Consider the following 26375-nt stretch of genomic DNA (forward strand, 5'->3'; position numbering starts at 1 on the left):
AATAATAAAACAAATAATAATAATACACTTTTTTCCTTGGATGACCACAAAAAAATTAGGGTAATATTTGTTGTATTTTCCATATAATTAAATGGATATAATAGGCTTAAAAAGGTAATAAAGTGTTCATCTGTTCCAAAGGGTTTGTTTAAAAACTGAATCGAAAAGCAAAACAATTTTCCACCACAAGAAATAATACGAATCCAAAGGCTAAGTCACCAACACTAAATATTAACACTGGGCACATTTTGTAGAGACTAAGTCTAGTTTTACGTGCAGAAATACATTTATTATCCCTTGTACTTTTTTTTTTTTTTTTAAAGCACCAACACACTAAACTGGGGTAATTTTGTGGGATGAAAATATTCACCTAAAACCAAATCATACTGAAACCAAGGTACATGTAAAGACAACTATTTGTGTTATTATTATAATATTGAACATACAAAAAAACAAACAAATAATATAATGACAATTCATATTAATACAAAATAATAAAACATAACAATACAATTAATAATTAAAAAGATAATAATACAATTAATAATATGAAATGAAAATATATAAGAAATTATACTACCATTAATAATAGTAATAAAATAATAAAACAACAAATGATACGCTTTTTTCCTTGGATGACCACAAAAAAATTTGGGTAATATTTGTTGTATTTTCCATATATTTAAATGGATATAATAGGCTTAAAAAAGGTAATAAAGTGTTCATCTGTTCCAACAGGTTTGTTTAAAAACTGAATCGAAAAGCAAAACAATTTTCCACCCCAAGAAATAATACGAATTCAAATATTAACACTGGGCACATTTTGTAGAGACAAAGTCTAGTTTTACGTGCAGAAATACATTTATTATCTCTTGTACTTTTTTTTTTTTTTTTTTAAAGCACCAACGTACTAAAACTGGGGCAATTTTGTGGGATGAAAATATTCACCTAAAACCAAATCATACTAAAACCAAGGTATATGCAAAGACAACTATTTGTGTTATTATTGTAATAATTAAACATACAAAAATAAAACAAATATGACAATTCATATTAATACAAAATAATAAAACATTATTTTTTATTAACACAATTAATAAAAAAAATAAAAAGAATAATACAGTTAATAATATGAAATAAAAAGATATAAGAAATGATACTACCATTATTAATAGTAATAAAATAATAAAACAAATAATAATAATACACTTTTTTTCCTTGGATGACCACAAAAAAATGAGAGGATGCAGGGTAATATTTTTTGTATTTTCCATATATTTAAATAGATATAATAGGCTTAAAAAAGGTAATAAAGTGTTCATCTGTTCCAAAAGGTTTGTTTAAAAACTGAATCGAAAAGCAAAACAATTTTTTTTTTTAAAGCACCAACGTACTAAAACTGGGGCAATTTTGTGGGATGAAAATATTCACCTAAAACCAAATCATACTAAAACCAAGGTACATGTAAAGACAACTATTTGTGTTATTAATATAATATTGAACATCTTCTCCTCACGTTTTTGCCTTTTTGATGTATTTTTCATTTTTTAGCAAACCAAATTGTTATTGGATCGTATTTCTATTTGTGCAAAAAGTAAACAACGAATATATATTTATTAGGTATGTGTTCTGCGAATTAGTTTAGCAGACTTAGCATTAGCATAATTGTCCTTCAAGGTGGACATTTCTTACAGCAGTCGTCAACGCGGCCCTCGGCCTGCTGCTTCACTCGGTGTGTGTTGCTGTCTTTTGTTCCGCCTCGCCTCCCCACACATACACCCTCCGCACAGGGGCTGCCCCCGAGCCGGCCCGCCTGAACGGGGACACGCGCTGGAGCTTAATGAGCGCTGCCTTGCGTGAAAAGAGACGGCATGTGTCGCTTTTGTTGTGCGGGCCAGCTGCTTAACAAGCACCAGTGTGTGTGCGTGTGTGTGTGTGTGTGTGTGTGCGCGTGCTTGTGAGGCCCCCAGAGGGAGGGGCTTGTTGTGTGCTCCTAAGCGGACTCAAGTTCTCTCTTCCCTGACTCCCACCAGCTGTGTGCGCGGCGGGTTGCAGCGGCGAGCACGGCTACTGCGAGGTGCCCGGCGAGTGCGTGTGCCGGCAGGGCTGGCAGGGCGAGCGCTGCGACGAGTGCGACCGCCACCCGGGATGCCTGCACGGCACCTGCCAGCAGCCGTGGCAGTGCAACTGCAAGGAGGGCTGGGGAGGCCTGTACTGCGACCAAGGTGAGTCTGCGCGCCTTGTCGCGGCCTTTCCCTCAAGGCGCCCGTCCGTCCCCTGACCTCTCTTCTCCACGCCCAGACCTCAACTACTGCACCAACCACAAGCCGTGTCAGAACGAGGCGGCGTGCACCAACACGGGCCAGGGCAGCTACACGTGCACGTGCAAGCCCGGGTTCACGGGCAAGGACTGCGAGGTCCAAACCAACGAGTGCGACAGCAACCCCTGCAGGAACGGCGCCAGCTGCAGGGTAAGTCGGCGCCCCCTGCCGGCGTCCGTTTTTTCCTCGCCGGTGTCAGAAACCTTCTGGTCTGCCCTCCAGGATTTAGTCGACGGCTACTCGTGCGCCTGTCCTCAAGGCTTCCGGGGCAAGGACTGCGAGATCGGCGCCATGCTGTGCGTGGACGAGCCGTGTTTTAACGGTGGCACGTGCAGGGAGAGCGCCGGCGGAGGTTACAGCTGTCTCTGCCCGCTCGGGTACGCCGGCTCCAACTGCGAGATGAAGAACAACAAGTGCAGCAGCAACCCCTGCGCTAACGGTAACTAGCGGTCGCCATTGTTAGCGCCCAGCTAAGCTACGGCGCGTTCGTCCCCCTGCATGTGATATAGGGTGTTGTTGACTGGCGCCCTAGGCAAAATTTTAGGTGGCGCCCCCCCCACATCGGCAGTGAAGTGTATATACTCACAAGAAACCAAATAGCTTTGTCTTTGACCTTTTTTTTTTTACTTACAACTATACCTAATACATACCTGCCAACTTTTGAAATCAGAAAAACCTAGTAGCCAGGGTCCAAGGGCCGCAGGCCCCGGTAGGTCCAGGACAAAGTCCTGGTGGAGGGTTCAGGGCTTCGCCCCCCGACGCAAAATGATTATTAGCATTCAGACAGGTTAAAATGTCACTTTTCTATCAGTCACAGTGACTTTTCAAAACAAAAATATTACAGCAAAAATCATATGGGTTGATTGACATGTTTATTCTGCAAGCTAACTTCAATAGTTTGAAATTATTTTGACAGTTAATGCCAGTTATCCTGTCAACCTTTCACAAGACTTCAATTTGTTAATTGAAAGTATAAACACTTTTTACAGTAAACAAATGGTAAAACAGTACTAAACAATTCCATAAAAAAAAAAAATTGGTGTCATTATTAACTTTCTGTCCAAGCTTGTATAATCTACTGCCTTGTTCAATTGTAAAAAATATTCTGTGCCTAAAATTCACATTTCTATCACAATTATCATACTGTAAACATGGTAAGCTAACTTCATTAAAATTAATAGTCCTGTCAATAGCATGGAATTACAATTCAAATGTAGTTTTTTTTGTAAGCCTTTCAAAAGAATTCAAAATATGAAAAATGAATGAAAATTAATTTAAGCCATCAGACACTTGAAAAGTGGCACATCACATCTCTAATGTAATCATTTGAACTTTTCAACAGAAATAGCACTGCAAAAATATTAAGGACATACTTCTGTATTTTGGTAGTTATGCTGTCAACATTTAACAAGATTTCTTCAACTTGGACTTGAAAGCATAAATAGTATAAACACTTTTAACAGTATGTCGTGCTGTGAAATACAGCCGACAGGATTGCGCACCAAACACGAAGCAAGGCCAAAGCGCATGGTGCAGGAGAACAAAGGACTTCTTTCATTTAAGCTTTGTGATAAACCATCAAACTCATTCGTTAAAAGGACTCTATAGTAATATAAAGCAAATTTTTCTGGACATTATCATGCAAGAAAAGTTTATTTTTGGGACCGCGATGACCGCGTAATGATTTTTAAAGGTTGCATTACAAACATTTAACTGTCCCATGTGATCAGCCAGTGCGATTGGAAATCCATGCTCAATTATTGCCTCCGTAAATAAAACTTCGGCATTTATCACATCCAAAGAATCTGTTTGGGCGACGAAAAACGTTGAAAGTTTTCCACTTGTATCGCTAGCAACGGCATTAGACTTGTGTTTTTTTGTCCCAACGTGGTCTTTTACATCGCTAATTCCTCCGTGTCCGATCGAAAAATCTTGTCTGCACAAGGTGCAATTTGCGTAGTTTTTACCCTTTTTTTTTTTTTAAATTAATGAAAAACCGTATTTTTTATCACTGCAACCGTAACCCGGAATAGGTTGATGAAAACCGTACGAATTACGGGAAAACCGGAGTAGTTGGCAGGTATGCTAATATATAAAAGGGTGGAAAAGTGACTATTACCTGCAGGGCAAACATTAGCTAACCAGAAGGCAATAACAATGTAAACAAAAAACACCTGCTTAAAAGATCTAATACAAATGTCCCTGAGGAATGTAAGGTGGGAGTACTGTAATTACCTAACGTTACATTATTATTTTCCATAACAATTTAGCCCCTTCCACAATATTAACCCGACGTTAAAACAGAACTAGCTATTTATTGATTAGCAATTGCCGAATCATGTAACATTAGCTTAATGCTAAAAAGCCAGGTTACTATCACATTCTGTAACAGACAAATAATTTCATGTAGGCTAACGTTACCTACCTGCTACCTCTGTCTTTTCTCGTTTCTCCTCTTCTTTTCTCTTTTTTCTTCCCTGGGCACCTGACAGTTTTGGCCGTTTTGACATCTTGTGTTGATTTTTTGATGTGGTGACATCCAAAAAAAGTCATGATACGGGAAGGGAGGGGGGGGTGGTTAATGTTGTAACAAATAATATTTCTATTAAATAGGCTTTACTTTGCATTTTAATTAACGTGGGATTATTTTTTGTATTTAGAAATAATAGTACCAACTTTTTTTTTTTTTTTTTCTCTCCAACATTTGTGGCACTGGCGTGGCGCCCCCTGATGGACGGCGCCCTTAGCATTTGCCTATACGGCCTATGCCACGGGCCGGCCCTGGTTGACGGGCTGAAAAGAAACCAAAACAATGCTGCATTCAAAACAAAAATTTTCAAAATAAGAGCGCCAGCAGCAGGAGCCAACACGTCTTATCTAATGCGCAAATATGTAACCTTTGTTGGCGTGGTAAACACGTCTCTTGCTCTACCTGACTGCCCGGGGTCCAGGTCCTGGGCAGGAATGTGGCCCTGGCAGCGTCTCAGGGCTGATGAAGCCATCAGCGCCCAGGTCCTGCATGGCTCATTTGTCTCGCAGAACGCACAATCGCGGGCCAAAGGTGAAGACAAAGTGGTGTAAAAACAAACGGGAGCCATCTTTAACCTAAGCGACTTCTGTCGTTTATCACCATGCTATCGCTAGTTCATGACCTCATTAGCTTATTTTCCATCTGCAAACATTCCCGGCTATTGCAACATCAGCAAGTCACCAGCACGAAACATGGACCGGCTCCAAAAAGGTGTTTATGCTGGCTGTCTGTAAGCACCTCTTCTCGTAAACGTGAAGCCACTTCCTCATAACGTCGGCCACTTCATATTTTAGGACTCGCACGCCCACGCACTTTCCTCTGCGAGCCAAACCAGGTTCGCCAAGTGGCCGACTTTGGTACTTGGAAAAGTGTAGACGACTTACTAAAAAACTTTTCAGAGGACCTTTTAATATATGATTTATAAACTAAGATGTGTTTTAAAAAATACCGTATTTTCCGCACCATAAGGCGCCCTGGGTTAAAAGCCGCGCCTTCAATGAACGGCATATTTCAAAACTTTGTCCACCTATAAGCCGCCCGGTGTTGTAAGCCGCATCTAACTGCGCTAAAGGAATGTCAAAAAAACAGTCAGATAGGTCAGTCAAACTTTAATAATATATTAAAAACCAGCGTTCTAACAACTCTGTTCACTCCCAAAATGTACGCAAATGTGCAATCACAAACATACGTATATCAACATGGACGGAGCTGCGTGAAAAAAGCCACCCGGCCTCTTCGCGTAAACTTAAACTTACCTTAACCACTCGCTCATCTTTTCTTCATCCATCCCTTCGAGTTAGCTTTTATGATGACGCCGGCTGGAAAGGTCTCTTTTGGCAAGGTCTTCCTTTTGAATATCACCATGGGTGGAAGTTTCTGGCCATTAGCATGGCAAGCTAGAACCACAGTGAAGGATGACTTCTCATTCCCTGTGGTGCGAATATTCACCGTACGTGCTCCCGTTGTATCCACAGTGCGGTTCACAGGAATATCAGTTGCTGTGAAATAGTAATCCGTGTGCGGATGGAGAGATTGCGTCTTTTCATGAACCGGATCCCTGACGCTTAGTAGGAGCCATTTTGTGCTCTTTACAGATGTAAACACACAAAGGAAATGAAACGTACGGTATATCCGCGCGCTTTTTCTTCTTCTACGCGGGCGGGTGGTTGCTTACAGTAGAAGAAGAAGCGCTTCCTGTTCTATGGGGGCGGGTGCTTACCTTGGCGGTTGCTTGCATAGAAGAAGAAGCGCTTCCTGTTCTACCGGGAAAAAAGATGGCGGCTGTTTACCGAAGTTGCGAGATCGAAACTTTATGAAAATGAATCGTAATATTAATCCATATATAAAGCGCACCGGGTTAAAAGCCGCACTGTCAGCTTTTGAGTAAATTTGTGGTTTTTAGGTGCGGCTAATAGTGCGGAAAATACGGTAACCGTAAAGTAACACATTTATAAAAGGTCTTTTCAAAAGATAACACTTTAATCTCACGTGTTTGTGAAGAATAACGTATTCAACTTAGGGGTTTTCAAATATGGCTCGTTAAACTTGCATCTTTTCAAAGATAACGTACTAAAGCATCGTGTTTATAAAAGACGACGTATTAGACTAACGCGTTTTTTAAAGAACTCATAATAAACATGTTTTAAAATATGGCTTGTATTGCTGTTTTAAAAGATAACGTACTTAAGTAACGTTTTTTATAAAAGATAACATACTAAACTAAGGTGTTTCTAAAATAAATCGTATCAAAACTAACCCGTTTTAAAATATGGCTTATAAACTAAGCTGTTTTAAAAGATAACGTACTTACGTAACGTGTTTATAAAAGATAACATATTATATAACCTTAGAGGAAAAAATAATTTAAAACATTTATATGCACGTACAACACTTAGAACTTTTAGCATATCAGTATGTGGCAGAGGTGGGACCAAGTCATTGTTTTGCAAGTCACAAGTAAGTCTCAAGTCTTTGCCCTCAAGTCCGAGTCAAGTCCCGAGTCAAGACAGGCAAGCCCCGAGTCAAGTCCAAAGTCAAGACTGGAAAGTCTCAAGTCAAGTCCTAAGTCCTGCATTTTGAGTTTCGAGTCCTTTCAAGTCCTTTTAACCACAGACTAATATATTAACACAGATTGTGTATGCTTTTCAAACGCTGTATTTATTTATTAAAACAAGTGCATTTTAAATTGCAGGAAAGAAAATTGTGCTGACATTGCACTTTATAATAGCACTATTAACCAGTCGTTTTAAACATTAACTCATTCCTTTACAGAACAAACACATTGAAAAATAAAGTGCAAATGTACTTATTTGTACAAAAGTGTTAACATTGAAAAAACATGACATATATGTGAACATAACAAAAAAGTTGTACTTTTTATATGTCAGGGCCCTATGCCGCATTGCATTTGCAAAAGACCAAATTAGCCAAGAGTCTGTCAGTCATTTGTGCACGATGGGGGCGTAGTATTTATTTTACCTTTATTTTACTATTTTTGTCTTTTTTTTAGGTGGCTAAAATACGCGGTGCTGCTGACCGCCGTCTAACGTTACGTGTGATATATTGACTAACGTAACCCTGCTTAAAAAAAATCACTGAACAAAAAGTATGAATAAGGTAGTGAACTGCAACAGATTCCCGTGTTTGCAATAACGTTATAACGTTAGCAGTGAGTTTACAGCCTCACTGATTTAACTACACAGCAAATAAAAGTCACGTTACTTAGCCAATAAACGTTATCTTACATTCAAAACTTACCGTTCTTTGTGCAACTTCAAATGCCGGACGAAGTTGGAAGTTGTTGCCTCTCCATCAGTAATTTTCGAACCGCATGTGTTGCATACTGCAAACCGTTTTGTGTTGACCACCTCGTAATTTTTATACCCAAACGAAATTATTTTAGGTATCATTTTTTGTTCACTGGCGTGTGGTGTGGACATGTCTTCTTCGTTGGTTGTCCTGCAATTTGATTGGATGAATGCTGTGTGATGAAAACAAAGTAGATCTAATTTGATTGGCTGTTGTACTGAGAGCACACCAGCTGACACACACAACGCTGATAGACAAGTACACAATGAAAAATACGGAGCGCTCCCGAATAACTTTTTCATCTTTGGGTTTTGGGGAAAGTAGCAAGTCATGTCAAGTCATGTCAATTCAAAAGGCTCAAGTCCAAGTGAAGTCACAAGTCATTGATGTTAAAGTCTAAGTCGAGTTGCAAGTCTTTTTACATTTTGTCAAGTCGAGTCTAAAGTCATCAAATTCATGACTCGAGTCTGACTCGAGTCCAAGTCATGTGACTCGAGTCCACACCTCTGGTATGTAGAATTAAATGATGGAATGGATTAAGTAAAGAAGTTAAAAATTGTACTGATATGATCCAGTTTAAGAGGTTGTTCAAAATAATAGTGCTTACAGAGTACAAAGAAGAAGAATTATGAGAAATACTTATTGAAAATAAGATATTCTTCATCTCAGTATGTTAATTATGACTGAATTAATTAATTAATTACATATTACAAAACTGTTGTATACTAATTCATAGATGTTATTTTATTATATAAAAAGGTCAGTAAATGATTCTATATATTTGTAAACGCTTTGAAGTGGGAAAGGGGTAGGATTAAATGAGCTTTGCTTCTTCCTACTCCTTTTCGGGCATGATGTAAAATGAAATGATATGAAATTGTGTGATGTATTATGATGTAAGTGTGTTCATGTTCCAAATAAACTAAAGAAAGAAAGAAAGAAACTAACAGGTTTTAAAATATGTCTCATTAAACGAGCGTCTTTTAAAAAATAACGCACTAAAGCATCGTGTTTATCAAAGATGATGTATTAAACTAACTTGTTTATAAAAGATAACATACTAAACTAATGTGTTTCTAAAATAAATCGTATCAAACTGAGCTGTTTTAAAAGATAACTTACTTAAAGTAACGTGTTTTATAAAAGATAACTTACTAAACTAAGGTGTTTCTAAAATAAATCGTATCAAAACTAACCCGTTTTAAAATATAGCTTATAAACTAAGCTGTTTTAAAAAATAACGTACTTACGTAACGTGTTTATAAAAGATAACATTTTAAACTGACAGGTTTTAAAATATGTCTCATTAAACGAGCGTCTTTTAAAAAATAACGCACTAAAGCATCGTGTTCATCAAAGATGACGTATTAAACTAACTTGTTTATAAAAGATAACATACTAAACTAATGTGTTTTTAAAATAAATCTTATCAAACTGGGCTGTTTTAACAGATAACTTACTTAAAGTAACGTGTTTTATAAAAGATAACATACTAAACTAAGGTGTTTCTAAAATAAATCGTATCAAAACTAACCCGTTTTAAAATATAGCTTATAAACTAAGCTGTTTTAAAAGATAACGTACTTACGTAACGTGTTTATAAAAGATAACATATTAAACTGACAGGTTTTAAAATATGTCTCATTAAACGAGCGTCTTTTAAAAAATAACGCACTAAAGCATCGTGTTCATCAAAGATGACGTATTAAACTAACTTCTTTATAAAAGATAACATACTAAACTAATGTGTTTCTAAAATAAATCGTATCAAACTGGGCTGTTTTAAAAGATAACTTACTTAAAGTAACGTGTTTTATAAAAGATAACATACTAAACTAATGTGTTTCTAAAATAAATCGTATCAAAACTAACCCGTTTTAAAACATAGCTTATAAACTAAGCTGTTTTAAAAGATAACGTACTTACGTAACGTGTTTATAAAAGATAACATATTAAACTGACATGTTTTAAAATATGTCTCATTAAACGAGCGTCTTTTAAAAAATAACGCACTAAAGCATCGTGTTTATCAAAGATGACGTATTAAACTAACTTGTTTATAAAAGATAACATACTAAACTAATGTGTTTCTAAAATAAATCTTATCAAACTGGGCTGTTTTAAAAGATAACGTACTTAAAGTAACGTGTTTTATAAAAGATAAGATACTAAACTAATGTGTTTCTAAAATAAATCGTATGAAACTGAGCTGTTTTAAAAGATAACGTACTTAAAGTACCGTATTTTCCGCACCATAAGGCGCCCTGGGTTATAAGCCGCGCCTTCAATGAACGGCATATTTCAAAACTTTGTCCACCTATAAGCCGCCCCGTGTTGTAAGCCGCATCTAACTGCGCTAAAGGAATGTCAAAAAAACAGTCAAATAGGTCAGTCAAACTTTAATAATATATTAAAACCAGCGTGATGTGGGCGCGCATGGAATCGTATATCAATATGGACGGAGCTGCGTGAAGAAAGCCACCCGGCCTCTTCGCGTAAACTTAAACTTACCTTAACCACTCGCTCATCTTTTCTTCATCCATCCCTTCGAGTTAGCTTTTATGATGACGCCGGCTGGAAAGGTCTCTTTTGGCAAGGTCTTCCTTTTGAATATCACCATGGGTGGAAGTTTCTGGCCATTAGCATGGCAAGCTAGAACCACAGTGAAGGATGACTTCTCATTCCCTGTGGTGCGAATATTCACCGTACGTGCTCCCGTTGTATCCACAGTGCGGTTCACAGGAATATCAGTTGCTGTGAAATAGTAATCCGTGTGCGGATGGAGAGATTGCGTCTTTTCATGAACCGGATACCTGTCGCTTAGTAGGAGCCATTTTGTGGTCTTTACAGATGTAAACACACAAAGGAAATGAAACGGTAATATCCGCGCGCTTTTTCTTCTTCTACGCGGGCGGGTGGTTGCTTGCAGTAGAAGAAGAAGCGCTTCCTGTTCTATGGGGGCGGGTGCTTACTTTGGCGGTTGCTTGCGTAGAAGAAGAAGCGCTTCCTGTTCTACCGGGAAAAAAGATGGCGGCTGTTTACCGAAGTTGCGAGACCGAAACTTTATGAAAATGAATCTTAATATTTATCCATATATAAAGCGCACCGGGTTATAAGCCGCACTGTCAGCTTTTGAGTAAATTTGTGGTTTTTAGGTGCGGCTAATAGTGCGGAAAATACGGTAAATTGTTTTAAACATGGCTTATAAACTAAGCTGTTTTTAAAAGATAATGTACCGTATTTTTCGGAGTATAAGTCGCTCCGGAGTATAAGTCGCACCGGCCGAAAATGCATAATAAATAAGGAAAAAAACATATATAAGTCGCACTGGAGTATAAGTCGCATTTTTTGGGGAAATGTATTTGATAAAAGCCAACAGCAAGAATAGACATTTGAAAGGCAATTTAAAATAAATCAAGAATAGTGAACAACAGGCTGAATAAGTGTACGTTATATGAGGCATAAATAACCAACTGGTATGTTAACGTAACATATTATGGTAAGAGTCATTCAAATAACTATAACATATAGAACATGCTATACGTTTACCAAACAATCTGTCACTCCTAATTGCTAAATCCCATGAAATCTTATACGTCTAGTCTCTTACGTGAATGAGATAAATAATATTATAATGTGTTCATCATTTCACACATAAGTCGCTCCTGAGTATAAGTCGCACCCCCGGCCAAACTATGAACAAAAACTGCGACTTATAGTCCGAAAAATATGGTAATTGGTTTTTAAACTTCATTATTTACTTCAAGTTATTACCATATCTGTCTATATACATATTTATTTAATTAAAAAAATAATAACTTTGGCCAAAGGAGGCGCATTTCAATGTCTTACACACACTTGTTATTACATATGTTGGCCAGAGGGGGAGCACTTCAAATTTTTTACACACACTTGTTATTTCATATGTTGAGCACTTTCAAAAGCGACACACAGTCAATTTGAAAAAAAAAAAAAAAAAAAAATTGGGATGGCTTTCACCACTACGTCTAGTCTCTTACGTGAATGAGATAAATAATATTATTTGATATTTGACGCTAATGTGTTCATCATTTCACACATAAGTCGCTCCTGAGTATAAGTCGCACCCCCGGCCAAACTATGAAAAAAACTGCCACTTATAGTCCGAAAAATACGGTACTAAAGATTTATAAAAGATGACGCATTAAACTAACGTGTTTTAAAAGATAACACATCAAACTAACATGTTCATAAAAGATAACGCAATGAACTCAGGTGTTTTTAAAAGATAATGTTTTAAACTAACAAGTTTTATAATATGGCTTATTAAACTAGCATATTTTGAAATATAATGTGCTACCTTAACGCGTTAATAAAATATATTGTACTAAATGAACGTGTTTTTAGAAAATTACATATTAAACATGTTTTTAAAAAAAACGTATTTAACATGTTTTTAAAAGATAACGTATTAAACTAACTTGTTTATTAAAGATACAACTTTAAACTAAGTTGTTTTAAAATATGGCTTATTAAACATGTTTTTAAAGATAACATACTAAAGGAACATGCTCATCAAAGATAACAAAATAAACGCGTTTTTATAAGAAATCGTACTAAAATAACCTGTTTTAAAATATGGCTTATAAACTAAGCTGCTTTAAAAGTTAAAGTACTAAAGTCATGTGTTTATAAAAGATGACATATTAAATGAAGATGGTTTTCAATGATAACACATGAAACTAACATGTTTTTAAAAGATAACATACATTAATAAAATAAAATATTTTCTTATGAATGTACATGTTTTAAGAAGATAACGTATTAAAAAAAGTTTTCAAAAGATAATGTATTAAAAATGTTGATAAAAGATAACTTAGTAAACTAACGCGTTTTTAAAAGAAAAAGATTAAAAACTAATTTGTTTTTAAAAGATAACATAGTAAAGTACCAGGTTTAAAAAAAATGGCATATTAAATCATTGTGTTTTTAAATAATAACATAGTAAACTAACATGTTTTTGAAATATGTTTTAAGCTAACCTGTTTTAAAATATGGCTTACAAACTAACATGTTTTTAAAAGACAAGTTACCAAAGTAACGTGTCAATAAAATATTGTATTGTATGAACATCTTTTCAAAAGATAATATAATAAATGTATTTTGAAAAGATAAACTAACTAGGTTTTTTTTAAAGATAACACAAAGATAACAAAAGAAAACATACTGAAGTAATGTGTTTACATAAGATGACATATCAAATGAATGTGTTTTTAACTGATAACACATTAAACTAACATGTTCATAAAAGATAACCAGCACATTAAACTAACATGGTTTTGAAAAATAACGTTTTAAACCAACATGATTTTGAAAGATAACGTGCCTAAGTAACAAGTTAATAAAATATATTGTATTGAATGAACATGTGTTTAGAAGATAATGTATTAAACGTGTTTTAAAGAAAATAATGTTTTGAAATACAATGTATTGAATGAAGGTGTTTTTTAAAGATAACTTATCAAACTAACTCGTTAATCAAATGTAACACATTTAACTACCACGTTTATCAAAGATAACATATTAAACTAAGGTGTTTTAAAAGGTAACGTAAAAAAAGTAACACATTTATAAAAGATACCACATTAAACTTTTTTAAAAGATTATTAACTAACGTGTTTATAAAAGATAACATACTAAATGAATGCGTTCATAGAAGACAACATACAAAAGTAACGCGTTTATATAAGATAATGTACTCAAGAAGTGTGAAGTAACCACTGAGCTCGACAGGTTTTTAAAAGACAATTCATCAAACTACTGTGATCACAAAAGATAACATATTAAACTAATAGATCACATATTTACCTAGTGATTTAGATTTGGCTTTTTAATCAAACTTTTTTTAGAAGATAATGTACAAAAGTAATATGTTTTTAAAAGATAATGTAATAAACTAAGGATGTTTTTAAAAGATGATTATTAAACCAACATGTTTATAAAAAGTAATATATTAATGTGTTTACAAAAGATAAAATATTAAGCTTAGGTGTTTTTAAAAGATAACGTGACAAACTAAGGTGTTTTTGAAAATCTCGTGATAGAATAAAGTTTTTTTTTTAAGTTGATGTATTAATGAAAGTGTTTACAAAAGATAACACACTAAAATGATGTGTTTTTAAGAGAGAACGTAAAAAAGTAACATGTTTTTAAAAGGTGAACCCACTTATGTTGACAACCTGTCTAGAGGGGGTGGGGGGGTTACCCACATATGCGGTCCTCTCCAAGGTTTCTCATAGTCATTCACATCGACGTCCCACTGGGGTGAGTTTTTCCTTGCCCTTATGTGGGCTTTGTTGTGGCTTGTGCAGCCCTTTGAGACACTTGTGATTTAGGGCTATATAAATAAACATTGATTGATTGATTGATATGTGGAACAACTCAAGTCCCCATCCACTTTGTGCGCTTAAGTCGACGTTGACATACATGGTCGGTTGCTTACGTCGACATAAAATTTGAGCCAAGGGGGTCATTTTAAGGAAAAATGTTCCGTATATTCAAATATATTTTGTAAATAATTTTCACATCGTAGCGATTTGTTAACTAATTGTATTGTGGATCGTACACCTCTTCACTGGTTGTAATTTAACCATCAGCTTTAAAATTAAGCTTAGGTATTGTGCTAACAAAAGATAAAGATTAACTTTATTCAGAAATATTTATTTATACCACAATTGAGATCATTAGGCTGCTACAAAAATAATAGCAGTCCAGTTAAACCTTTGTGTATCAAGCAAGGGCAGGCAAATTGATGATAAAAAGAAATATTTTTTAAGTAAACAAAGGAGAGTCAAACTAGCAGCAATAACAACAAACACCTTCCTCAAAAAGGAAAAAGTATTTTGTGATTATGATGTGTTCAAAATATGCGCTCACAGGTATTTAGGCAGCTGGAACCTTTTTGTTTGGTTAAAGACCTTTCAGCTTTCATCCAAAAGGCTTCTTCACTTTTGAATAATAGGTGTGCAGTCTGTGGTGGGTGTGTCCCATGGGGGTTGGTAACATTTGGGGTTTAACAACGGTCCCAAGTCCTTCCTAGCTCGTTAGTGGCCACTCTCCCCATGGAACTAGACAACCTTTTGGGGGAGAGATGGGAAAATTGTGAGCAGAAAGGTGATGGCGCAAACCTCTTCATTTCCAGTTTGACAAAGATGACTTCTTTCAGACCTCTTTTCAAACCACTGGTCCTCCCATTCTACAATTTGGACATAGTGGTCCTCAAATGACTCTCCATTCCTTTTAAAGATGCAAATTAACTCCAGACTCTCAGCCCAAAGGAACAGCCCGCTAATGCTGTGCTATTAGTTGGTGTCAGGGTTGTTTGGTGTCTCCAAAGTAGAGGTCTTTGCACGCCTCACTACACTGCGTTGCACAAACACCATTTCTGAGTGTTGTCATTGGGTTGAACCAGTTTTTGTCTTGTGAGTATGAAAAGCATCGGTATGTCTTCCACCCATCCATCTCCTTCCGCTTATCCGGGTAGGCAGCAGAGAAGCCCAGACTTCCCTCTACCTGGCTGATACTGAGCTGTTCCCAGGCCAGCTGAGAGACACAATCACTCCAACATGCCTGGGTCTTCACTGTGGTCTTTTACCGGTTGAACGTGCCCTGAATACCTCCGAAGGGGGCATACTAACCAGATACCTGAGCCACCTCATCTGGCTCCTCTTGAAGTGGAGGAGTGGCGGCTTTACTCTGAGCTCCTCCCGAATGACAGAGCTTCTCACTCCATCTCTAAGGGGAAAAAAAAGATAGCGTAGATCGACTGGTAAATTGAGAGCTTTGCCTTCCAGCTCAGCTCCCTCTTCGCTACGACAGACAGATGCGGAGTCCGCATCACTGCGGACGCGATCAATTCTTCTGAGATAGAATTTCACTCTTTTTTTGGTTTGAGAATCATGAACTTGGATTTGGTGGTGCTGATTCTCATGTATGATTTTTGGTATAATGTGTTTAGAAAAAATCGGACATCCATCCATCCATCTTCTTCCGCTTATCCGAGGTCGGGTCGCGGGGGCAGCAGCCTAAGCAGGGAAGCCCAGACTTTCCTCTCCCCAGCCACTTCGTCCAGCTCCTCCCGGGGGACCCCGAGGCGTTCCCAGGCCAGCCGGGAGACATAGTCTTCCCAACGTGTCCTGGGTCTTCCCCGTGGCCTCCTGCCGGTTGGACGTGCCCTAAACACCTCCCGAGGGAGGCGTTCGGGTGGCATCCTGACCAGATGCCCGAACCACCTCATCTGGCTCATCTCGATGTGGAGGAGCAGTGGCTTTACTTTGAGCTCTCCCCGGATGGCAGAGCTTCCCACCCTATCTCTAAGGGAGAGACCCACCACCCGGCGGAGGAAACTCATTTCGGCCGCCTGTACCCGTGATCTTGTCCTTTCGGTCATAACCCAAAGCTCATGACCATAGGTGAGGATGGGAACCTAGATTGACCGGTAAATTGAGAGCTTTGCCTTCCGGCTCAGCTCCTTCTTCACCACAACGGATCGATACAGCGTCCGCAGAATCGGACAGTTTCTTGAAAAAAAAAAAACTGCCACGTATGAGACCGCCACCGTCGGTCTCCTGTTTCTATCCTCAGGCAGGAGAGTAGGGACGTTTCTTATGCCCTGTTAGGGCAGCCACAGTAAAGAGTTCAATATGCTGCAACGTCATGGTGCTACCTAGCTCCTGCCTCTTCAAGCCCTCCAGCAGAGCTTGACGTGCATCTCCAAAAACCTCCTGTCCACAGCAAGGCAAACCACAAAGTTGTGATTGGTACTTGAAACAATGGTGCAAATTAATGCATGTCTCAGTGACGAAATATGCAGATATGACCAACTGTACGAATATGAATGGTATCAGATAACGTGTACAGTAAAAGTGACCGATGTTCCAGCACCAAAAACAATCTAGATGTCGCCCTGGATGACATGTCAACGAGATTTAACAAGAGCATAACAGGATCAAAACACTGTCGGAAGAGCATGATGAAGTCTTTAGAAAGACGTGTCTGCTCCTTTTGTCTTCTGTTGTCAGTGGTAAGGATCTGTCCTGTGAGTGTCCTCTGAGGGTTCTGATTACCCCAAGCTTGTCTTCTCATGGGCGATGGTAGTCAAAGAGCAGGTACTGGTCTGTGTGGTAGGTTTTCTGTAGACACAGAGGCTTCAATTCACAGTCCAAAAAGATGGCAATGCTTTGTCTTTGACGTCTTCCTGAGTGAACGGGGTGTTTCTGTCCACAGAGGTGATGTGTTCATTAAACAAATCCACTCTGCAGGTTTTGATCTTATAACCCTTGTGTCACCAACATAATTTGAACAAGGGATCGGGTTTAGTTCCTCTAAAGGAGATCAGTTCCTTCCGCTTCTACCATGTTCATGTTGGCCACAATGAAGGAGGGACGGCGAGTCCAAGACATGTTTTTACTTGAAGATGCAAGAAATGTGGCGGTCTTGTAGTGTGACAGGTTTGTCAGAGAAACTCACAAGGATGTTCTCTAAACACAACATACCGATGTGTTTCATACTCACAAACATCCTCAGACAAAAACTGGTCGTATGCAGTGCAGTGAGGAGTGTTATGACCTCTATGTTTAGGAGACGAATCAACCCTTACACAAACACGTGGTACAACATAAGAGGGCAGTTTCTGCGGGCCCATGGTCAGATGTTCATTTGCATCTCAAAAAGAAGGGACAACCATGTCCAAATTCTAGATAGGGAGAACCGCTCATTTGTAAAAGGAGTAAATCTCTGTCAAGATTGAAAGGCCTTCTCGAAACAGAATAAGGTTTGCGCTCGTAATGGGAATTCCCGTACTTTAAAAGATCCAACTGCTTCGTTTTCTGATTTACTTTGTCGCTTAAATTGATTTATCACCAAAGTAAGTTGTGAAATTAATGTCTAGTGTAAAAATGGTATTCCATCAAATGTGCACGTTTGCTTTATTTACAGATGAAACTCAAAAAATGTGAATATCGTGCAAAGGTTTGTTTATTCAAGCCATTAGATTTACAAGGTGAAACTAATACTTGACCTGAGCTCAGAATATTTCAAGCTTTCTTTTGATATCGGTATGATAGTTATGGCTTAATTTATGAAAACCTCAAATTGAAAATCTCAGAAAGTTGTGGGTTTACAAAAACCGTAAGCCGTGATGATCGAAATTATAACAAATGGCCATATCTCACTTTGTATGTAATAACTTTAAATCGCATAATAGTTTCATATTGGAAGATGAATTGCTGAAATGAACAGACTTTTGCTCAATAATCAAATTGTTTGAGTTTCACATGTATATGCTCAACATGGAACACAAAAAACACCCATCTCAATTCAACACAAAGATCCAATCTGATTGTGTATTATTTGTCTATTTACTGAGAAACCACACAACATCAACAAGACTTTACACAACAAAATATAAATCTGTAAAAGAAAAAACAAACACGTCACAATTTTTGCAAGACTTCACAAACATGGGCCTTCAGAAACAAAGTGCCTCGAGCTTTTGTTTCATTTTCCTCACCTGTCCTAGTCTCTAGTTCTGTAGCAATGTTCGCCCCCTCTCTCATCTGTCTAACTCCTGTCCCTGTGCTCATGACTGTTATCGCCTCCCCCCAAAGATTGTCTCATTCCAAGGGAAGAGAAACCTCTAGCTGATTTGCTGCATGACAAGTGAACGAGCTATTTTGTTCAACAGCAACAACCTTCTTGTGATCACACACACCACATATATAAACACAGAGACAACACACCTAAAATGTAGGTGTTTTTTACCTTCAATGTACTCAGTGCTTTGAGACTACGACCACATACACCAAGAGCAACTGGGGGTTCAGTATCTTGCTCAAGGATACTTTGACATGGTCACAAGGGGACTGAGGGTCGAACCCGCAACCTTCGGGTTGGTAGACGACTCTACCCCCTGAGCTTTGCTTTAAAAGTGAAGAAGCCTTTTGGATGAAAGTTGAAGCGTCTTCAACAAACAAGAGTCCAGTTTTCAACCGATGATGAATGAAACAAAGTCTTGATAACAGGAGGTAGATCAGGTTGTCCGGAAACGAGAGGGTGGCGGGTCGAACCAAGCTTCCTCCATTTAAGTCACTGCTGTTGTGTCTTTGAGCAAGACACTTCAACCACCTTACCTCCAGTGCAGCCAACGCTGGTGATTAATGGCAACAAAGGTTTGCTGGTGGTTGGCACAAATTAGGCAGCCATGTTTCCATAGCTGTGACTACAAATGTAGCTTACCATCACACAGTTGTCTTAGGGCAAAACAGTGTTTTAAGGCAGTGGTCCCCACCACCGGTACCGCGGCCCGGTTGGTGGTACCGGGCCGCACAAGAAATGTTTTAATTATTTTTTTAAATTAAATCAACATACCTGCCAACTACTCCGGTTTTCCCGTAATTAGTACGGTTTTCATTAACCTATTCCGGGTTACGGTTGCAGTGATAAAAAATACGGTTTTTCATTAATTTAAAAAAAAGTTTTATTCACGAAATCGCGTAACAACAATGACAATCGACACTGCTTCCCGTAACTTCCTATCGAGCCATTCCGAATGCCATGCGCGAGGCTATTTATAGCACCGCTGCCAAGCACGAGGCACCAGTTGCCATTGTTTCCAAACGAGCGAACGATCATGGAATCAGCCGGAGAAAAATCGCAAACGAGTCTTAAACCGAAAAGAAAACTGCAGTCATTCCGTGAAGAATATTCAAAAGCCTATCCGGGAATAATTATCCGTTCCAAAAAGGGTGAAAACTACGCGAATTGCACCTTGTGCAGACAGGATTTTTCGATCGGACACGGAGGAATTAGCGATGTAAAAGACCACGTTGGGACAAAAAAACAAATACCATATCATTTTTGCAGTATGATCAATCTGATAGAATAAATTTGGATTTTAGCCACAAAAAGGTAATGACACCAATGTTATCTATTGGAATTGTTTAGTACTGTTATACTGTTAAAAGTGTTTATACTATTTATGCTTTCAAGTCCAAGTTGAAGAAATCTTGTTAAATGTTGACAGCATAACTACCAAAATACAGAAGTATGTCCTTAATATTTTTGCAGTGCTATTTCTGTTGAAAAGTTAAAATGATTACATTAGAGATGTGATGTGCCACTTTTCAAGTGTCTGATGGCTTAAATTAATTTTCATTAATTTTTCATATTTTGAATTCTTTTGAAAGGCTTACAAAAAAACTACATTTGAATTGTAATTCCATGCTATTGACAGGACTATTAATTTTAATGAAGTTAGCTTACCATGTTTACAGTATAATAATTGTGATAGAAATGTGAATTTTAGGCACAGAATATTTTTTACAATTGAACAAGGCAGTAGATTATACAAGCTTGGACAGAAAGTTAATAATGACACCAATTTTTTTTTTAATGGAATTGTTTAGTACTGTTTTACCATTTGTTTACTGTAAAAAGTGTTTATACTGTTTATACTTTCAATTAACAAATTGAAGTCTTGTGAAAGGTTGACAGGATAACTGGCATTAACTGTCAAAATAATTTCAAACTATTGAAGTTAGCTTACAGAATAAACATGTCAATCAACCCATATGATTTTTGCTGTAATATTTTTGTATTGAAAAGTCACTGTGACTGATAGAAAAGTGATGGTTTTAGCAACATTTTAACCTGGCTACTAGGTTTTTTTGATTTCAAAAGTTGGCAGGTATGAATCAACATAAAAAACACAATATATACATTATATATCAATATAGATCAATACAGTCTGCAGGGATACAGTCCGTAAGCACACATGATTGTATTTCTTTATGACAAAAAAACAAAACAAAAAATAAAAAAAACCCGGTCCGTGGGACACTTTTTTAAGCTACAAAAAGGTTGGGGACCACTGTTTTAAGACACAGCTAATAGGATTCTCCCTTTTTTCACCTCAAATAAAAAAAGATGAAACACTCCTATACAAATAAATAACCCTGGTTTAGTGAGTTCCTCAGATCGCACCATGTGCCATGTCCCCCTGCTGGAGCAGGCGTGCATTCGAAAGGGTGAAGCTGCGTTGTGTTTCTACTTTTGCCATTCTGTGCTACGTGTTAACTTACGTTTAGCCCAAGTTAACAGCGGCTTTGGCTCTGGCAGCGCACGAAAAAGACGATCAAACTTGACTACAGGAAAGAAAATAGTCGTAACAAGGTTTCCGTGATCCTGCAAAAGTAGTATTGTTAGTCAGGGAATGTCTCCTGTCCTAGCTAACTGGTCAAAGCTACACCTGATGAGTTTAGAAGCCAACACAGTAGTGGAGGCCTCGAATTTTAATTTTTTACGGTCAAGGCAAGTGTTGCCTTAAAGCAGGGCTTATATTTTAGGGCACCAAGGCAAGTTGAAAGGGCACCAAGGCAAACATTTTCTTTCGAAGCAGGGGCTCCACGAATATATAAAACGCCATGCAATTTCCATTCCATTATTGTTTACATCAACCTTTACAAAAAAGTAAACAAATCCACACATGGTCGTTGACAGCCACGAACAAAATAAACATTTATGACACGATACAGCACATAAACAACATTGACAGGTCTAGAACCGCTGAGTTTCGAGGGCAAACGATCGACTAATTTAGCACTCCATTTAAACTATGAAATGAACCTACCTAAAGAAGCTGTGTAGCTTGTTAAATTTTAATTGTTCGTGTTTTATTTTTTTGACTCGTTCCTTACTCAGCATTTTGAGAGTTGCCTGACCTAAATTCACCAAACACTTGACCTTGATGCAGCTAGTGTATCTCTCGTAAAATCTCGGAACAACTCGGCTGTTCTCGTTGTCGGTTTACCTTTGACCGACGCTTCCAAAGTGGCTGCGCCCTTGTTGTTTATACCGATGTTTTAAACAGTTGAAAATGAAAGAAAAAAGTTGTGTTGGGGTGTTTTTATCAATTTATTGGACGAAACAATTACGTTACAATTGTCCCAAAAAAAGTCAAGGGTGGTCGGGGGCATGTTGTTGCGTCAATGGTGGTCAATTTTTAGGGCATTGCGGCAAATGGCAAGGGGGGTGGAGGCAGTTGTCGTGGTTAAATTCGAGCCCTGGTAGCGTATCCTAAAAGATCTTTTTAAGATTTGTTGAAGGAAGTGCACTTAAAGGTTATTTTTTTCCACAGGCTACCACATCAACTTAGTACCTCAACTTACAAGCTTGATTTGGTTCTGTGACACAGTTCGTAACTAAAAACACAACATCAACTTCACCCATTGAACTGAATTGAAATCTTTTTAATTGGTGCTTGCTCCCCTCAAAACAATAACATTTTAGCCTTTTAAAAAGATAAACTTTTAGATAATACATTTTGTCTGTTTCACCAAGTCATCTACGCGGTCGGTCATGTTTTTTAAGATATCTTCCTTTTAGTTCAACAAATTTTCTTAGCACTTTTTCTTCAAACCCACTTCCTTCGTGGCCATGGTTGGAAAACCAAAGTAATGTTATCTCGGGCTTTAAGCTGAGCGAGCGACACCGGATGTTTTGGGAGGATCTTAGGGGGTTCATTGTGACAACTGCTACGGTAGGGAGGCTTGTAACTCACATTTTTGCTCGCAACCTAAAGCATGAACAATTATCCGAGAAACAGCTCGTAGTTCGAGTACTCGTAAGTCGAGGTACAACTGTATTTCTATCATTTCTACACAATTGCAGATGTTTCAAGTTAGCAGAAATTCCAACATGCTTCTTAGCCAGCCGTTCTCTAGAATTTCGCAGACTTTCTTTTTGTGATTTTCGCGGCAGCTTTTCTCCAAAAGTTGCAATGTTTTAACGTAAAATTTTTTTTAACATCGCAAAGGCTAGGGATTTTACGAATTTTTTATAAATACTTTTAATTGTTCTATATAATCCTGCGATGAGGTGGCGACTTGTCCAGAGTGTACTCCGCCTTCTGCCCGATTGTAGCTGAGATAGGCTCTAGCGCCCCCCGCGACCCCAAAGGGAATAAGCGGTAGAAAATGGATGGATGGATGTTCTATGTAATCGTCAAAAGCACAGGATTCTTTTGAACAAATCTAACCAAATGTTCTTTATTTACACACAAATCTGCATTTTTCAGAAAACAAATACAGATGTTTCACCCGTTCTATTACAACACAAAGCAACGGAACCAAACGCACACTAAATTAATTCTCGGAATCGATTACTCTCGGCTATCATAAAAACAAACACCACCCAAAGGCTCCCTTATACAAGCTGAAGACGTCCTTAAGGCTTTCAAAAAGTAACATATATTACACAAAGGTGTTTTAAAAGAAGTAACGTATTAAGTTGATTCGTTTTTTTTTTTACAAAGTAACATATTACACAAAGGTGTTTTTAAAAAAGTAACTTATTATACAAAAGAGTTTTAAAAAGTAACATATATAAGGGTTTTTAAAAAGTAACATTGCACTAAGGTGTTTTTAAAAAGTAACGTATTGTACAAAGGAGTTCCCAACCATTTTTTTTTTTTAAAGTTACATATTATAATTAAGTGTTTTAAAAAAGTAACGTATTATGTTGAAAAGTTTTAAAAAGTAATGTATTATACGAAGGCACTTTTAAAAAGTAACTTATTACACAAAGGTGTTTTAAAAGAAGTAACAAATTATTAAGGTGTTTTTAAAAAGTAACGTATTGTACAAAGGAGTTCCCAACCAGTTTTTTTTTTAAGTTACATATTATAATTGTTTAAAAAAAGTAACGTAATATGTTGAAAAGTTTAAAAAAGTAATGTATTATACTAAGGCACTTTTAAAAAGTAACTTATTACACAAAGGTGTTTTAAAAGAAGTAAGAAATTATTAAGGTGTTTTTAAAAAGTAACATATTGTACAAAGGAGTTACCAACCAGTTTTTTTTTTTAAGTTACATATTATAATTGTTCAAAAAAAGTAACGCATTATGTTGAAAAGTTTTAAAAAGTAATGTATTATACTAAGGCACTTTTAAAAAGTAACTTATTACACAAAGGTGTTTTAAAAGAAGTAACAAATTATTAAGGTGTTTTTAAAAAGTAACGTATTGTACAAAGGAGTTACCAACCAGTTTTTTTTTTTTAAGTTACATATTATAATTAAGTGTTTTAAAAAAGTAACGTATTATGTTGAAAAGTTTTAAAAAGTAATGTATTATACTAAGGCACTTTTAAAAAGTAACTTATTACACAAAGGTGTTTTAAAAGAAGTAACAAATTATTAAGGTGTTTTTAAAAAATAACATATTGTACAAAGGAGTTACCAACCAGTTTTTTTTTTTAAGTTACATATTATAATTGTTTTAAAAAAGTAACGTATTATGTTGAAAAGTTTTAAAAAGTAATGTATTATACTAAGGCACTTTTAAAAAGTAACTTATTACACAAAGGTGTTTTAAAAGAAGTAAGAAATTATTAAGGTGTTTTTACAAAGTAATGTACATACAACAGAGTTTTAAAAAGTAACATATCATATTACGGGTTTAAAAAAAAGGAGTAATATGCTACTTTGAAAAAAATCCTTAATATGATTACACAGTTACACTACGTCTTTTTAAAAGCAGTGTGTTACACTAATGTTTTAGGTGTCTCAATTTGCAAGTAATTTGAAATACGAGCTGATTCTCAGCTATTTGTTATGCTTTAAGTTGCGGGCATAATTTGAGTTGCAAGCATTTTCCCCCTCGGGTAAAGTAATATCAGTAACAGAGTTGCGCCAATTGAGCGGTAAAGAGTGATGTCTTGTTACAGGTTATTGTCCCTGCTTCGTTTACTCAAGAAACAAAGCTAAGTTTGGATTAGAAAATTGATGTGCTGCCGCTCAGAGATCGAAGATCGAACTAAGAAAGTTAGTGGGATGCAGAAGAAGCCGACGACCAAACCAGAGAAACAATTAAAAATATGTTGTACCGCGAGACAGCCCTGCCGCAGCCAGGTTTAATGGTATGCAGCCACAAACCTATAAACGATGAACATTTATCCATAAAAATATTGAGACGCTGCAGCTGCTGTTTGACGTGTTTCAAAAGGCTCTGTCAACTACCCACTGGATGATCGAGCATTAAATTAAAAAGTTAAAGTACCCACGATTGTCACACTAGGTGTGGCGAAATTATTCTCTGCATTTGACCCATCACCCTTGATCACATCATTTTTGGTGATTTAACCCCCAATTCCAACCCTTGATGCTGAGTGTCAAGCAGGGAGGTAATGGCTCCCATTTTTATAGTCTTTGGTGTGACTCGGCCGGGGTTTGAACTCACCACCTACCCGATCTCAGGGCGAACACTCTAACCACAAGGCCACTGAGCAGGTGGCCTAGTGGTTACTAGGCCACCTTTGGTACACAGACATACATATCACTTGTTGTCAACTCTGACCTCTCCGGTTCGTCACTTAAATACGTCCGTGTGCGACATAGAGCGACGACGGAGAAGCAGCCAGTAGGAGATACCTAGAAAAGTCTGCTTCCCAAGGGAAATGTTGCACATTGTTAAATTATTATATTTCTTGTCTAAATGTAGATTTTTCTTTTTAAAAGGCATGTTACATGTTAAAATTGTGATGTTTTGATCAAACAGAAAGCACCAAGATTTCAATCCTTCTTAATGGGCGGGGTTGCTTTAAGATAAGAGTGTTTTGAGTTACAAGCTTGGTCGTGGAACGCATTGTGCTCCTAAAATGAGGTACTGCTGTACTAAGGTTTTTTTTTTTTCCAAAGTAACGTATCATACTAAAGTGTTTTTTTAAATAAACGTAAAATACTAAGGTTTATTAAAAAACTTATTGTTTTGAAAAAAATAACGTTTTTGAAAAGTAGCATCTTATACTAAAGTATTTTTTAAAAAGTAAATTATTATACTGAGTTAAAAAAAAAAAAGTAACGTATTATACTAAGGTGTTTTTACGAAGTTATGTACAGTATTACACTCTGTACTTTTTCAAAAGTAACTTATTATACTAGATGTTTTCAAAAAGTAACTTATTATGCTAAGGTCTTTTTTGTAAAGTATCATTCTGAAGTGTTTTTAAAAAGTTATGTATCATGCTAAGGTCTTATTTTTTTTTTTTAAGTATCATATTGAAGTGTTAACATATTAAGGTCTTTAAAAAACTATCTTACTGAAGTGCTTTTAAAAACTAAGATTTGTTTTTAAAAATTACGGTAATGTATCATACTAAAGGTTGTTTTTTTTTAAGTAAT

General features: G+C 36.9%; 1 protein-coding gene across 1 annotated transcript in view; it reads left to right on the plus strand.

Annotated features, from left to right (window-relative positions):
• The window catches only part of dlc (deltaC), a 97319-nt gene that overhangs the window by 11920 nt on the left and 59024 nt on the right, over positions 1-26375 (plus strand). Inside the window, exons 5-7 of the mRNA XM_061972242.1 lie at positions 2034-2225; positions 2302-2471; positions 2544-2760. Coding sequence (XP_061828226.1) covers positions 2034-2225; positions 2302-2471; positions 2544-2760 — 579 coding nt within the window. The remainder of the gene's footprint in view (positions 1-2033; positions 2226-2301; positions 2472-2543; positions 2761-26375) is intronic.

This window comes from Nerophis lumbriciformis, linkage group LG17 (genome assembly GCF_033978685.3).
Source record: "Nerophis lumbriciformis linkage group LG17, RoL_Nlum_v2.1, whole genome shotgun sequence".
Lineage (NCBI taxonomy): Eukaryota > Metazoa > Chordata > Actinopteri > Syngnathiformes > Syngnathidae > Nerophis > Nerophis lumbriciformis.